Raw genomic sequence first — 17,384 nt, forward strand, 5'->3', positions numbered from 1 at the left:
AATGGAAGCTGACAGACCAATAGATGATGCCACTGTGCGTCCATTATTTTTATACAATCTATGACAAAGGTTAACGTTGCTTTCTAAAATTAATTTTGATCTTTGGCCTCTGAGTTGGTTTACAGATCATACTTTCTCTCTCCTTCTGCCTTCCAATTAGGTTTCTTACCACTGAGGATGTCAATGAACCAAAGGCCTTAACAGATTTATATCCGACATCCTTCTTGGAATGCTGTGTTGGCCTTACCAGAGGGCAATGGCGTGACTTTCCATAATTACACAAATTATTTGGCCATCAAGCTCTATTTCCAGCTCTGAAATAATGTCCTTCTCACTTTGTTATCTATTATCAGGACACAGCTCAATAAGACAGGAGTGCATTAGCAGAGAGATTTCACAAGCACTTAACCCTGCACCAGCTTTTAATAACAGCCAGGGTCAAACATCTTTGTCACATGCTTAAATAACATTTGGGAATGAGCTCCCCTATCATATCAAACCAATGCCTCTCTATCAAAGTTCAAATAAGTAGTGTATGAAGCATTTGTACAACATGGAAAAAAACCCCACTGAAAACACTTAAGAAGTAACAACACAGTCACTTAAAAACACCTGGAGGCCCCGTCGTGGACTTTTTGTCATACGTTTCTTTCTCTTAATTGTTAATTTTACTGTTTGTTTCTGTTTCTAGTACTATTAAGATTGTATCTTTATTTCATTGCAGTTGGCATAAGAAACGTGTAAGACTTACTACGAAGACCACATCTACAATGCATTCTGAGGGCATTCATAGTGAATTAATATGCATTCATAATGCTGAATGACTTCACTCATAAATTTACATAATGCTAACTGATGCACTATATCAACAGTCATAAAACATTATTGTAATACTTATTATAATGCATTATAAGTATCAAGTGTCTTATGGATGCTCTTGACTCATTACGAACTAGAGGTTGGCTGATTGGGTTTATAATGCATTATAAACACAATTTCTCACCTATACACTCATCAACAATCAACTGTACTAAGGGCTTATAGTTTGCTTTAACAATCCATGCAGTATCATAAGCTAGAATTGGATGTGTTAAGTAAAGTGAGTCACATATTAATTCAACTAATGTATGCTTCACCTTAATGTCTTATTGTTGGTGGTAAGTGAAGTGTAATTTATTTTTATGTATTAATTGGAATCTATGCTGCATTATAAGTGATTAATACTCACCATACACTAGATTACCTTAAAATGCATTTAAAAACCTGAAGACTTACATGTTCTGACATCTAAAGACAATGTGTCAGAAGTCAGAAAGGTGTTAGTCACAGAATCAGATTTTGCAAAGACTGGGATCTTGCAGGGTCACTATTTGCAATTTTGTTAGCTTCAAAAGGGGAAAAAAGTGGACAGAAATTGTTAGTCTATATTCTCATATAGACTCTACCCTCATAATTCCTTATAGATATGGTCTTCATAGAAAGTGTTATCAAAACATGTTTTGGTACCAGACTGAAATAGAGAGAAAAGTAAAGAATTAAACAGAAAATGAATGGCTAGATGTTGTAGTCTTACCACACTGTTAACAAGATTAGGCTACCATACAGTTAAATATGTCTTTTAAAATATCCTCCCAGTTAAGAAATGATGAGCATATATTTAATATTCACCCAGCCACTTAATAGAATTTGTTTTTCTAATTAGCAGATAGAAGCTGTGATTAACCTTTGCATCTGAAGTAAATGCTGTGGACCATCTGGGTGGCTTGAGGCTTTTAGTGAAGATAGAAAGGCTCCCAAATTGTAGCCTTTCTGGGTGGCAGCGCTTCAGGCTGCCTTAACAATATGCATGGTTTATAATGCAAGGAGACACCTCGCTTTTTGGGCTGGGCCTACAGGGGGGAGAATAACACATGCCCAAGCACTGCTCTATGTTAATTACACCTCATTGGCCTTAGGTAGCTCCATCAGCAGTTGGCTCCAAAAGTCTTTCATCCTAATGAAGGAGAGAGATGAGCTTAGCACTGGGGTGCACTCAGGTAAAAACAGGAACATTTGTTCTCTTTGTTCTGTTTCTGATATTTGGGATTCATCCATTCTATAGACTTGCTGTGGGCTGTTGCTGACTTTTGATGGAAAGAGAACATGCTGATGGATAAAGGGTTTGATTGTTATGTATATTTACTCAGTGATTTCCAAATGATAAATTTCAATTTCTTTGGGAACCCCCCTTTCTCTTTAGTTAAAAAACAGCTAACTTTTCTCTTATAATGCAAAGACATTAAAAGAATACAGTTTTGGTTTAAATGTCATATTTAATGGCTATTTTTAGTCCTTTAAATGTGAATTTTTGTGACTGCCCATGTTGCCTCTTGCTCACCCAGACCCCAGCTGGCACCAGACATCTATATGACATCAGAGAGATGTTGGACTCTTATCGGACAGATGTCATATTTTGGTTGGAATGAAAATCAGGTTGACAATATTTTAAATGTCCATTGTTGGTAGATTTTTACACTGTGTGACTGTTAACATTATGACTTTTTGCAGACATTGGGTTTTTTTCTCCATACCCTACAAGTAAGTGTCATTACGCCAAAATGTTGACATGAGAAGTTTGGATAATGTTGGACTTTGGTCACTAAACACAACTTAAAACCATGTCAACTGTAACCAGTACTCCACTTGACATTGACATCAGACCAAGTATCAACATTGAACAGTGTTGGTGCTCAGCTGGGAGGCTCCACTCTATCTGATTCAGAAATTCTTTATTTAATACCACAGCAGTTGACAGGAAGAGTGAATCAATTTTACATTTACTGCAAAACCTTGATCAATTGTGGTTTGATTAAGTCCACAGTGGTGAGGACAATGAGAACCAGGTCAATCAAAAGCAAAAGCATGACCAGCAACAACAGTATAAAGAGTAAAAACACAGTTGTAGAGTGTATTGTAAAAGAAGTACAATGTTTAATACAAAAACAGAACATGAAAACAGTGTTTCAATGGCGTTGTGATTATTTACTGTAAAACCTCCAAATTGCACTTCAAAAGGTAGTAAGCAAAGAAGCTTTTATTGCTGGATAACAGCTGTCCTGTTTACAGTTAACAGCACATAATGATAATGTTTAGTGAGGCAGAGAACAATACCAGATGTCTAAAGACAAACTGGGACCAAAAAGTTAAATGCAGTTTAAAGCACCTGGTTGTCTGATAATTCAGGTGTTATTGTAGTCCGCTGAGAGGACAGGCGTGTTGCAGAGCCTTGTAACAGCAGAGAGGAAGTGTCTCATTCATATACTGTAGGTGGAATATCCTGGCACCGAAGGAGCTGCCAAAAGCACTTATGGTTCTACACAGTGGGTGGCAGGTGTTGCACATAATAGTCTGGTCATCACTCTTTCAGCCCTAACCAAAGAGCACCCCAGGACAGAGCTGAACTCCCTCATTAGTTTCACTAGTCTCACTGGAGACTAGTCCACATGTCAAAGTGTCCTTGAGCAAGACACTCTACCCAAAATTCCTCCAATGGTTGGGTCTTAACTGGTATGGCTAGGCAGTGCTTTGCTCTGCAAAAGTCCACTGACAGCTCCTTGGCTTTAACACTGAGCTGGAGGCAGGTCCATCACAGATAAAACAAAATCCTAAATTAGTCCCCCTCTATTCTTGTACATCAGTGATAGAGCAGACACAGCTATGACTTGTTTGAAAGCTTTTACTGATATAATTTTCCTTCATGATGAAAGGAGACAGAACTGAATACAATCCTCAGGATAATTACCACTTCATACTGGTAGGAAATGCGGCAGCAGATACAAAGCTGGGCTCACCATGCAGGGCCTAAGCCTCGCCAGACTCTTCAAATGATTGGACTGGAAACTGACCACCGTGTGGCAATTTCCGAACAATGTACCGCCAAAGGAAATATACTATCTAGTGCATTGTTTCTCAAATGGGAGAACATGTACCCTTAAGGCTACTGAAGGGGATATGTGAGATTTTTTAAATGTTAATTACAGAAATATCAGTCATGCATAATTCCTAAAAGAATTCTATCGTTAAATTGGGAGTGCAACTGATCAAAGAGACTCAGTTCTGGGTGTATTTGATAATGATAAAAAATCAGTGTGCCTGGAATGTAGTAATGGATTCCAGGGTTTCCAACACATTTTCATTTTTTGTGGCGGCCCACCTCGACTGAAAAATCTGCCGCCATGTATTCATTTTATAGTTTTGAAATTGGACCACCAATGAGGAGCGCTACTAGAATATACTGTACATACTTTTTAGGTATTAATGCGCACCACACTCGGGGTACAAAACATACTCTTGGCATAGACAGAGCACCTGAACAGCACTGTTCAAGTGAAACTTAACTGTAAATTTGACTGGGTCCAAAAGCACTTCCCTTTGCAGCAGCTTCTCCTCTCATCGATCTGATCAGCTTTAACCAGATCGACAGATAAGTTATCCAGACCGCGACTCAAAGTCATCAAACTGCTGAGGAGGTAAAAAAAATAAATACATAAAATAAAATAATCAAATAAATAAATAATAATAATAGTACTTTAAAAATGAGGGGGCACTGCCACACATGGATTGTAATTCTGTGGGAAACACTGGTAACTTGAAAAACACTTGAAATGCAGCATTTAAGTGTTTTTCAGTTACAAGGTTGTTGTATAGTAAATCACACACTGATGGCTCAGTGCTGTATTTTAACTCTAGCATTTTATTTGTCAACCAAAAATTGTTTTGCCCTGGTTTATGGGATACTTCGCTAAAACATATTTCAAAGGGGGTTCATTATTAAAAACAGTTTGAAAACCACTGATCTATAGTGAACTGAAGAGGATACTTTAGATCCATCTGATAAGCGGCATAATGCCGAGACAAATCAGATTTACAGCAGATTATTTCTTCACTTATTCTAATTAATAGCTAAAGAGTCTTGGCCTGGAGCAGTAAAAATCTCCTCTATAAAAGCAGTGATGATAAACAGCAGATGGCCATGAGTTCATGGAGTGTGATCATAGTCCAGCAGCTAATTCAGAGTTTAACAAGAGCTCAGCTGTTTAAATTGAATTTAGGATATATGAAAAGCAGAGCAAGCTGTCACAGAACTCAATGCTTCTGAGTTAATAATGTTTATCCATTGCTGATATAAGGTCTGTGGACTTAATCTAAATGTTATGACCTGAAAAAAATTCTTTGAAGCCAATTAAACGAGATATGTCAAAGGGTTTTAAAACACAATATACAAATATTACCCTCTACTAGTAACCTTACTTTACCAAGTCAGGACAAAACAATGCCAACAAACATGAGTACTTTGAAACCAGTTCACACAAGTTTTCAAAATGTGCTGCTGTTGAAGCCAATAGCGTAAAACATCGCTATATATACTGAACAAGGATTTTAATGCAACGCTTCTGTTTTTGCTTCTACATTTGTAGATTTAAGGTAAAGTTCTTTTTTTTCACGTTATCCACAGATATATTTATCTCAAAAATCTATCAAAATACATGTCAGAGAGCACTTCTCTTTTTCCAAGACAATCTGTCCACCTGACAGGTGTGTTATATCAAGATGCTGATTAAACAGCATGATTGCTACACAGGTGTGCCTTGGAATGGTCACAATAGAAGTACATTCTAAAATGTGCAGTCTGATCACAAAACATGATCCCATAGATGTTACAAGTTTTGAGGGAGCGTGCCATCAGCATGCTGACAGCAGGAATTGTTGCCAGTAAACTGAATGTTCATTTCACTACTATAAGCGGTCTCCAGTGTTGTTTTCCTGAATGTGGCAGTACATCCAAACAGCCTCACAACTGCACAAGTCAGCTATGAAGAATTGCTGTTAGGATAAAACCTTGGTGAGGAAATTTACCATGCAGATGAGCTTCCCTGATATGGTTTCTGACTGTAATAATTCTACGGTTGTGCAAACCAATTGTTGTATTAGCTGTTTGGGTGGCTGCTTCCACAAAATCTTGCAGATGAAGGCTTCATGTGGTATGCAGTTGTGAGGCTGGTTGGATGTACTGCCAAATTCAGGGAAATGACATTGGAGACAGCTTATGGTAGTGCAATGAATATTCAGTTTACTGGCAACAGCTCTGGTGGACATTCCTGCTGTCAGCATGCCAATGACACACTCGTACTCAAAACTTGCAACATCTGTGTCATTGTGTTGCGTGGTTAAATAGCACATTATAGAGCAGCTATTTACTGTGGCCATCCCAAGGCACACCTGTCTAGTAATAATGCTTTTAATCAGCATCTTGACTTGCCACACATGTCAAGTGGATGGATTATCTTGGCAGAGCAGAAGTGCTCACAAATATAGATTTTAACAGATTTTGGACCAAAATTTGAGAGAACTATATGAATGTATAAAAAGCAAAAACAAAAAGTGTTCCATTTAAATTTGTGTTCAGTATATTTCCTAGGAAGAAACAACCAAAGGACTGGGCATGGGTTGATAGCAGCACCATAAGAGCTGAGCTTGGCAGCCATACCAGCAGGCACCACGACATCACCCACAAGCAGATCTGTGGGAAAGCAATAAAAAAAAAAGAAACTTCAACAAATTAATGCCTATAATGAACTCTATCTGACTGTTTTTGAGCCTGTTTTTCTGAACATGCACCACAGCAAAGCTCAGAGTTTTTAGAAGAAAAAAAAAAAACAGCCAGCAGCATACTAATCTCATAGCTTACTGACATTCACCAAGTACACAAACAGCCAGCTGAACTGAGCCAAGGCGTCCAATGGTGATATGTAAGCAGCAAGCGAGCACCAAATGCTTCATTTGGTAAAGTAAAGCAGAGAACTTTGGATCTCAAATTTAACAATGGTGATGCATATGGTAAAAGATAACATTTGTGAGATCATCCCAAGCCTCCAACATCAGAAAACATTGACTTCTGCCTCTGAGTGTGTGTGTCTGTGAGCAACCAGTAACATTTAATCGGTTGTTGCTCTGAGTTGCAGAATGCTGTCAGCAGCAGTGGAGTGCACACATGATTGTGTCCTTCATAAATCTGTTCTGAAGTAGAATGATCAGAGTATTGGCATGCAGGCTTGCTGATTAAAAGCTATTTAGAGCATCAGCAGGTAGGTGGAGGAGAAGAGTGCGGAGACAGAGGAGTGAATTGCAAATGCATTATAGATAGGGTAGAATACTGTATGTCAAGTGTGAGCATCACTTGAATTGTCTGCCTGAAGCTTACAGGTTTGCCGTGAAGCAGTTGATACACTTTTCTGCCTCATGATTCACAGTTCTATCGTCATCTTAATGTATTTGCCACATCCCTAACACCAAGCAATTTCACCTGCGCAAAAACATAACAGCCCTGTTCAACTGTAACATCAACTTGAGGAAGCGGGAGTTTGTTTACACCATCGCGCATGACTTGAACCCAAGGTAAACGTGTCATGAACTTGGGGAGAAAACAGGCCAAGCAGATTAGAGACACAAGAGGGTTTATCACACATGTGACACAGGGTTTACACATGAAAGCAATGTAATTATCAAGTACTTATATTATGTTCCTCTGAACTCTCCTCTACCTGCGTATTGTTAAATGGAGAGATAAAAGGGATATTTATCCAAACTACATTTATGAATGAGAGTTTGCATCATGGTGCCTATTAAAATACTCTTTATTCTCAAATCAAAGCACACTCTCTCTGTCTGTAGAGCATATGGCATTCACATAACAAAAGCCATCTGTGGAACAGGAAGCATGAGGGCAGAGCATCTCATTCAGCCAACCCTGCCTCATTTCCCCTCTGACCTGCAGTTGCAACAAGCAGATCAAAACACAGAGAGTTCAAATGGACAACATATTGATTTTGTTGTGTTCCATAAATAGAGGAGGGGGGGAAATTCTGCGGAAATGAGGATCTTACAAGTGATATTCTGAGTACATAAACTATACTTGGCGAACTGATCAACACAAGCCCACTTACCAATTGTCCCCACACAACCTTAGTTCTGTTATGTGCATATAACCAACCATTATATGCACATAACAGAACAGCACAGCATCGGAAGTCCAAATGTTTTAGCTGTATTAACAAAAGTTACGTAATGTTACCTCCTGTTGCATACCTTGTATAACACAAGAGTTAACTAAAAAAATAAAAAAAAGTGAAGAGGAGAGAACAGTTAGACACATATTCTCTGTGTCCCATGCCAGCTCATCACCCACACAAACAAAAGCACCTGTCTTGTAACCTTATAGATCTTGCGCAAACAACACAAACCTCCCACCTTACACAACATATGGCAGAGGAGCCTCGGAGGTGGACAGGGAGGATGTTTCTCCATAGGACAGGACCAGTGTGGATGGACTGGGGGCCCCCAGGCGTTAATAGAGTGAAAAATAACTATCCGGTTGGCAGACAGTCAAGACAGTTCTGTTACGTTATGTAGAAATGGTGCATATACCATTTGATAGCTCAGCATTTGCTGAAATACTGCTAACACTGCTAGCACTTGTAGAGGGATTTAATGAAATTCAAATGTCTCCTGTAATTTTAGATCCGATTTGTGTGCTCTGCCTTGACATCTGTGAGCTCTCTGTGGCAGTCTCACAGGGCATCTTGTACTCAAACATGGGCTACAAATAGATGGAATGTGAAATAAATTTGTCAAGAGTTTGGATATTAGCAGGTACTTTTACATTAGTTTAAAAACAGTAATATATAATATAGTAATATAGGTAAAATACATTTTTAGAGGAATGGACAAAGTTTCTGCACATCAGAAATCTTGAAATAAAAATCTGATTTTACTGAGAGAGGAAAAGATGCATTAAACTGAAGAAACCAAACATCCTGCACATCCTCAGTCACTTATACTCAGAACATATGTAGGAGTAAAAATATTGTGAAAATGTCACAAAAAAATATATATTTTTACAAGGGCATATTCTTTGACAATAGAAATTAAAAAAATGAGATGCAGGTTGCTATAGTGTGACTTTATTAAAGGTATACAATGAAGGTATTGTTTTGTAAACAGCATCACCAGCAAAAGTGAAAGCCGAACCCAGATTCACTCCACTTTGCTCTTTTTTGGTATAGTGTCCATGATTTCCATAGCTTCCTCTTGAATGCCTGCCGCTTACAGTCTGGCACCTGGTCGCTAACTTTTTATACCTGAGCCCTGGGCCCAAGGACTTCTTGATTACAGCTAAAAAAGGGAACTAGACTTGCTGCCTCATGGTTGTATGCCTCTGTACACCAGTCAGGATGTAGTTACAGTACACATCCATGTCTGTGAAAATGTCTTTTCTTAACCCCCGACACCACAGAAGACATATACAATCAGCGCAGTTTTGAAGGTGGACACCCAAGATTTGTGTCACCAGTTCTGTATCTAAAGAAATATCTCTTTTTTCTGTTTGAGTTATGATGTTGAGTAATGGCCAGACAAAGTGGCTTTACAGAACATTATGATGTCATAGTGATGTTGACCTTTTGGAAGTAACATCATCACTTCATCACTTTATACTATAAAATGTCTGTTAAATTGTGTCATAATTAGTGTATAAATTCTTGAGTTATGGCCAAAAGCATGTTTCGTGAGGTTTACAGCTACCTTGTCCTTTGACCTTAAACCACCAAATTCTAATCCATTTATTTTTGAGTCCAAGTGGACATTTGTACGAAATTTGAAGAAATTTCCTAACGACATTAATGAGATATAACATTCATAACATTGGGAGTTATGGACAGACAGACAACCTGAAAATCCTAATGAAAAAATACAACAGAAGGCAGCATCTTTGAAGAAACAGATACAGCCACACACTTTTAGTGGGTCATAAGCGATGACAGAGAGGGATTACTTTTGCATGACATTGTTTCTTTGTTGGAAAATCCTGCATAGTATACCCTTAAAATAGAAATTTTAAGAGTTTGTTAAGAAGCACGTCTGGTTAAACTAACCTCAATCTCAATTTCTACTATCAGATGTGCAGCTATTGTTAAAACTGCAGTATAGTGAGAGCAATAGTTTTAACAGGCTCTGATAAATAATTTTGCATACACAATTGACATCATTTGTTACCCTTGCTACACCTGTCAAGCTTTCCCTTATATTGTGTAATTAACAATGATAAAGGTGACAGATTTTCCTCTCTAAATTCTTATAATTGCTGTGGGTCTGCTTGGCTAACATAATTGGCAGAGAAAGACAGAAGTTATGATGCTTTGTTGGATGTCTTTTCAAACAGCACTTTTCACTTATAGTGGTACAAGAGAAAAGGCTTATAACTTGTGGAATGTCAACTTTACCTAATCCAATAAAGGGCAGGACGCAGCAGTACGCAGTTATCAGTCTTATTACAGCTCCATGCACAGCACTTTTACATATGGATAAATCAAACTCGACAGGCCTGCTATGCTGATTACGGCTGCTAAACTATGATTAGACAATTGCTGAGCTCGGGAGGGTTTTAGCAAGTGGTCATTGGAAAACACACCTACAGTGAAGTTAGTTCCTAAATTCACATTTTGCTACTGAAACACTGGATTCTGAGGGGGCCCAGAGATCCACAGTGACAGGTTTTCAGTGAGGTGATGCATGAATTATTCCTCTTGATTATACTTGCTCTTGATCACCTTTTACCGGTGCAGTAAATCTCACAGCCTACCTCATTATCAGGACGCTCACAGTTTACTTTACAGCCAAACTCCTACACAGTCTGTTCGACATTGTGGCCACTTTTGCTCGTTATTTTCATGGTGGCACTTTCTCTCTATCTCTATCTCTCTCCCTATCTTACTTGCTCACTCAGCCATGTGATGAGAGGATGAGTTGCGGTGCACTGTAAATTTCATCTCTGTCAAGCCAGTCGGCTCTGGCCGCGGCTTGAGGGGAAACATCTGCTGGTGGGAGCGCGGCCACACTTTGGCCTGAGAGCAGTTCACAGTGGGTGATAAGAGAGCAGTGCAGCCATTAGGAATGTGAATATTCTTTGTCATGCTGCACCCTAACAGAGACTAAATGAAGCACTAAGGACCAAATGTGAGTACAAGAACTGAGCAGTGAAGTGGCTCAAGAAGAAAGCAGTTTTTTTCACAGCATGTCAAGAAGTGACCATCCAGGAGTTTCCTTGTTTAACACAACAGTGATGCCTACTAAATGAGAGCAGAGGTTTTACTATGTTGCCACCCACACTTGGACAGATGTACTTCACTTTAAATGGCCAATTTGATAATGTTAACAATGAGGTCCAATCCACCCTCAGGATATAGCCGCGAGGGCATTGGCAAAAGCGCGCTCCAATTTTAGCGGTGAGGGTTATTACAGGGCACTACTACAGGGGCCATATAGACCTTGTTAGTGGGCACTTAACCATCTGTACACAAATCTCCACTCAAACACACTGGAATATCTTTCACCCAGCCGTGCTTCATCTCCATAGTGACCTCTACAAACTAAAGTGTCCTTTCAAGCCCATTCAAGCATAGAGGCAGCATTCATAAAACACTTCCACTCTTTAAACCATGACCCCATGGGAGGTATGCTGTCACAAAATATTCAGAGCAAAGAATAAAACCTGACTATGGAATATCAAAAGCTCCCATCTGTCCACTTCTACACCTGTCCACCCCCCGCCCCCCCTTTTGGTTTTGTTACTTGACACCGCCCTGTTTTTATGTCAAGGAAAGGGCATGTCTTGCAAGGCAAATAATGTGGTCTCATTGAAGACACCAGGAAATGAACAGGTCACCCAGGAGTCCTTCTGCCAGATGGGTAATAAACTTTATCATTGAAATGTGTGCAGAATGCAACAACTAGCATATTTATGTGACAGTGCTGAGCTGCGACACAACCACAATATTTTACAAAAGCATACCGCAGATGTGTAAAAATTAAAATGCGAACTGCTGCATGCATCATGGTAATGTTGCCAGTAAAAGAACACTGCATGTCTGTGTAAAACATGGAGCAGTGCGGACACTATTAGAATTATGCAAACTACTTTTCTCATTTAGCATGGCCTCCCATTACATGTACTGTGGTGGTGAACAGGAGTGGACTCGGTGGACAGATTGCCCTCATCTGCATTCTATTACATGTGGCCCTGGATTCAATCAAGTCCAGGAGGAAGTGCCTTGAGAACAATGTACATGGAGGATGAGGTCAACTTTGTTTGGTCATTTTTGTCGTGTCGCCATATGAAATAAAATGCATTATTCTAATGTCTATAAACTGTACATGGGCGTGTTGGACAAAAAACTACAGTCAAACAATGGCTCAAAATGGCTTCTAAAAATACCGGCATGAGTTAATTTCCACTTTACAGACAGACTGCTAACATACACATCAGCATGCTGTCACAATAGCCCCTTTTACAGTGGGTTCACAGTGGATGCGGAAGAACCCCAATAAACTAACGGTCTAGCAGCAGCCCTTTAGCAGTCATTTGTTTGTTCACACCAGGAGGGCATTTTTCTTTGCTGGTCAATAGCGATGCTCCTTCTCTGCTCGTTCCAAATCACACTGAGAGCTCTATGCCTGCTTTTTGCCTGTCCCTAGCTTTGTGTCTGTGTCTGTCTGTGTGTGTGTGCATCTGTGTTCATGTCTGTCTGTGTGTGTCTCCTCTCTCTCCCCTCCTGTTTAGATACAACTGACCAGCATTGAGGAAGCACTGAATGCATATTTCATTATTTATCATAATCATATCATGTAAAAATTCTGACTCAGATACTGTTGTGTTTAACGTAACGCCTCTCTTGTTTCCGTGATGAGGGCATGCTCTCTAAAATCACCCACTGGAGCAGCATGATGCAGTCATTGTTTGGTTCTGCGTAAAAATGCAAAAGGGGTGAAAAGAAGGGAATATGTAACCGCCCTATGGCGCAATCTCTGTGGAAAAGGGGCTAATGACAGTTACCTTTGACAGTGTGTTTCCCTCTTGTAATGTACAGGATGCTATTGATACACAAGCACTTACCTGATTTTTTAAATCCAGCTTGGGGCACGGGCGTCCCCCATTGAAAGCTTTCTCCCTGAGCCACTTGGACCTGATCTTCAATCCGCTGCCACAGGACGCACTGCAGGCTGACCAAGTCGACCAGTCGCTGAGCTTACAGTCTAAGGGGCAAGGGATGTGGCAGACCTCCACTACGTAGCCTGAAATTGAACATTGGCAGACAGGAGGAGGAGGCCTGATTTAGAGTTGCTTACCGGCTGCAGTGAGGATCACATTAATAATGTCAGACAGACATGCCACTGGCCTGCGCTCCGCCAGACCTTGGACTTGCTCACTGTGACACCAAGAGCTAATTATCTGACTAATGAGTGTCTCATTCCTACAGCGTGCCAACACGACACAGTGAAAGTGCTTAAGGGTTTCTGTTTGTTTGCTGTCTCTGGATAACTTTATTAGCATTATTTACCCAACTGCCTTTCACACTGAAATATGCAGAAAAATAGGACAAAGACGGAGAAACTAAATACTTCAAAAAAGCACCACCTACAAGATGGCAATACATTACATAATTAGGGTTTCACTAATATCATAATTTCTGATTTTGTGACTATTAATGTCTAATATGTTGGTTTTATTTAAGCTCTTACCTCCTAGATCAACATCAGTTTTCTTGTGCTACATTCACTACCATTTAAACCTCTGAAAACTGAGAAAACCGGGTTCCTTTGTTTCAAAAGAAATGGTAAAAATATAGTGGGCAACTTGGGAGAAAAAAAAAAATCCCGCAGTTTGCGGGACATTTCTTGCCAAGTTGCTCGTTAAAATAATAATAATTATTATAGTAGTAATAGGTGACAAGCAAATATTCTAAAAATTAGTTAGTAGGGGGTCATATGTTATTATTAAAAATGAGGAAAAATATCCAGAAATTGAATGTAACATTATCTTAAATATATATTTAAAATTATGTCACTATATCTATGTCTATATGTGTGATTGTGTGTGTGTGTGTATTTTTTTTAATACTTTCTTGAGGTAATTTTCTTGCTTTTTGTTTCTGATGGGGTTTTTTTCTTCCTATTTTTGGCTTATTTTAGGCAATTGTCTTGTAACTTTTTTTTATTAATTTCTTGCTCATTTTTGGGCCATTTCTTGTTAAGTTGCTTGTCGCCCTCCTCCCATGTTTTTTTAATCAAGCAAATTTGCTCAGGTTTCAAAGGGTTAACTAGCTTGGTAGTAGTTATTAAGAATGGGGACGTCCCTCATCACTAATTAGTTTGAGCAAAATAAAACAAGCCCACCCTACCAACATGAAGACAATGTCAGGCTGAAAGCATTAAATGAGACATAATGCAGATTCAGTCTAATTATCAGTCCTCAATCTTAAAGGCCTGCTAAGGGCCGATATCTTAGATCAATTAGATTCCTACTACCTGCAATATTTCTGAGTCCTACCTGACTCTGTACAGGGTGCGGGGTCAACCAGGTGTCCCTGCTGGTCAATGCAGGCCACAGCTCTGTAGCGCAGACCTTGACCACACTCCTTTACCTCCCGGTGGCTCCTCCAGCCCTGCAGGGACCCCGGAGCCAAAGGATCAGGGAGGATGCAAGCAGACCAGTTTCCATAGGGCTGGGACAAAAACTCGTCACAAGGACAAGCCTCTGTGTCTTCTAGTGGATATAACTCTTCATTCAGGCAATGCTCCTTCTTTTTACTGCGACCTAGGTAGAAAATGGACAAAGCCATGAAAAGTTACTGTGCGCTGGATGGGTCATTAAAAGTAGGCTTGAAGCTAACTTGTTTTCCATGCTGGAGTTTGAGCTACTGAATGCATAAACGGATTCATTATTTGATTGAAACATCAGAATGGAAAAAAGGAAGAAAATATAAATATTTCTTTAAAGCACAATGACATTTTTTGCTCATTGTAATGACAATATATAATGTATTTGCAATTTTACAGTGTCAGCAGGTCAGAAAACTAGATTACCAGTAAACTATAAACTTAGCATAAATTGTCAATTTGTGTCATTGTGATTTTCAATTACGGCGATGTCCCGGCAGGCCCCATCAGTCCATCATTCACTTTCTTTGTCAGTTGATTGTAGCTGACCATAAAATGAGCAAAGCTTAAGGCATGATGTTTGGCTGTAGAATGAGAAAATGTGCTCCAGGTTGGTGGCAGTGATTCGTACACACAGTTTAAGCACAGATGGTGGCACACAGTTTAAGCACAGATTTGATGCACTGTGTGCAAATGTTATGTATTTCTTTATAACAAAAAAAAGACAAATCTGTCACTTTCAAAGCATAATGTATGTGAAATCAAACACTGAAAAAAAGGTGTTGTGTGTCTTTCATAAAGGTAAATATTACAAATGGCAAATGTGACATGTAATAATGAAAAAGAGAAAAAGAGAGATATTTGCCTCAAGACAACAACTACCAGAAGAAGATTCATGAGGTTTCTACGCAGTGGAAACACTACTATGATAACATCATAGTAACATAATTTATTGTAATGGCAATAAAGCAACAATGAATCAATTTAAATACTGGCTGAAGTTCCTCTGAGGTTTTGGGTGAGAGTTTGGAAAAGACTTGACTTCAGCCATGCATTTCATGTAGTTTTATCCCGATCTAACAGCCCACTGTTAATTGTGATGCATTTTAATTAAGTTGAAAAAACAACAACAAAAAATCCCCCAAAAAGTTAAAGTCATGAATGGAAATTTTTACCTCGTTATTTTTGGAAACAGGCAGTCGAACATAAATATGTTTACAACTTCTCCCATCTGGTCCCATCATTTGCATCGTGACACAACACGATACATAACACAAATTGTTGCCAAGGTATGGAGGCTGGATTCATTTACTCTTCCCTATAGTTTTACTTTATTTCACTGAGAGGAAACTATCATAACAAATTAATAGCCAATCATTCAAAAGTGCTCTATGGCCAGTGGCGAGGAAGCCCTTCTCCTTATAATGCATATTCAAAAAGCTCTCTAAATGACCCGCGGGAATGATTAGTGCTATTTGAAAGCATATTAAACTTTAATTTTTCTTTTTATTTTGAAGCCCCTTTAGGGAATGGTGCACACTTAATGTCTGTGCTACGTCACTTCAGCTACACTCTCTGAAGGTTAGACCTGGGTAATTGTTTTTCCACATAATATCAAAACAGCACAGTCCATGTAAGTAGAGTGCAAAATACTAACAGGATTATTGTCTTATTCTACTGAAAGACAATTTCTATATTTCTAAACTTTAGTATGTCATTTGTATGCAAATGCACCATATTAAGGCATAGCACGTACAGCTCAGACAATGTGTGTTGCCATGAAGACCGGAAAGAGTGAAAATTGCTGCAGCTTAGTGGTCTCCCACTGAGGAGGGTACGCAGGAAGGCAGGTTCTTTCCCTTAAAAATCTTGCTTTTTTTCCCCTTCTGACGCACATTTATTCCCCTCTTCTTCTTTTTCCTCCATGACTTCTCACCAGAACACAGTGCTTGCTGTTTATTATTAATGATAAATGGTGCACAGAGGGCTTTTGATTCAAGGGGTTGACAAAACTGGAGAAATAGCAGACAAAGAGAGCTGCACAGATACCCAAGCTGTTATATCATTCGTCAGTGATGTTCAGTTCAGGAGTTATTATGTGATTAGGTTTTTTTTTCTTTTTTTGGTGGACCCTTTCCCTCAGTGTGCCTAGTCTTGTTTTATCACTTAATAATTTCATAGTTTTAATGATCAGCTCGCCTCTTTTAAGAAACTGCAGAAGACATTTCAACTTCACATTTCTTATGTCTTTTTTGTTTTTTTTACAATTGTGAGACTTTTTAAGAGCTCATGTCCCACCCCACGAGCAAAAATCTCACTATGCTGCTTTCTTTTAGCTATACTGAAGGCAGTTTTTTATTTTTACATTATTCTACAAAATTTAAATATTGTCAAAATCAGTTAGGGAAGACTAAGAGAAAGAAAATGGTATTGAAATTATAGATAAACTGTGGAAAACCTATATTGAAACTAGTCACAGTGGTTTAATAAATGCTATTCATACCTTGAATTCAAAGTTATAGTTTGCACTTCTCTCCCACAGAAAGAACAAGGTACTCTGTCTCACCAGCTCTCACAATGTCATGGATAAGAAACTTTTTGCAGCCATTGATTTGTTTTTTTTGCCAAGGCTTTTAAAATGAACAGTCCATCTGCACCTCTAACCACATGATTTGGGTTGGTTGAGCCAGACAGAGTGGAGGACAGATCTCTATCTCTACTGCTTGCCAGAAAATTACTGCTATACTTCAGGATTTTTTTCTCAGGTGATGTATTACATCAAGAAAAAATCAGACTTGTCAAACACAGAGAGATTCTTTCAGAGGCAACCTGTCATTAGTCTGATTACAGAATTA

At 39.0% G+C, this 17,384-nt stretch overlaps 1 protein-coding gene across 1 annotated transcript in view; it reads right to left on the reverse strand.

Annotated features, from left to right (window-relative positions):
• The window catches only part of thsd7ba (thrombospondin, type I, domain containing 7Ba), a 176,742-nt gene that overhangs the window by 33,333 nt on the left and 126,025 nt on the right, over positions 1-17,384 (reverse strand). The window contains exons 14-15 of the mRNA XM_042494871.1: positions 14,420-14,686; positions 12,980-13,164 (exon numbers count right to left, since the gene is read on the reverse strand). Coding sequence (XP_042350805.1) covers positions 12,980-13,164; positions 14,420-14,686 — 452 coding nt within the window. The remainder of the gene's footprint in view (positions 1-12,979; positions 13,165-14,419; positions 14,687-17,384) is intronic.

Source organism: Plectropomus leopardus, chromosome 10, assembly GCF_008729295.1.
Source record: "Plectropomus leopardus isolate mb chromosome 10, YSFRI_Pleo_2.0, whole genome shotgun sequence".
In the NCBI taxonomy this organism is placed as follows: Eukaryota; Metazoa; Chordata; class Actinopteri; order Perciformes; family Serranidae; genus Plectropomus; species Plectropomus leopardus.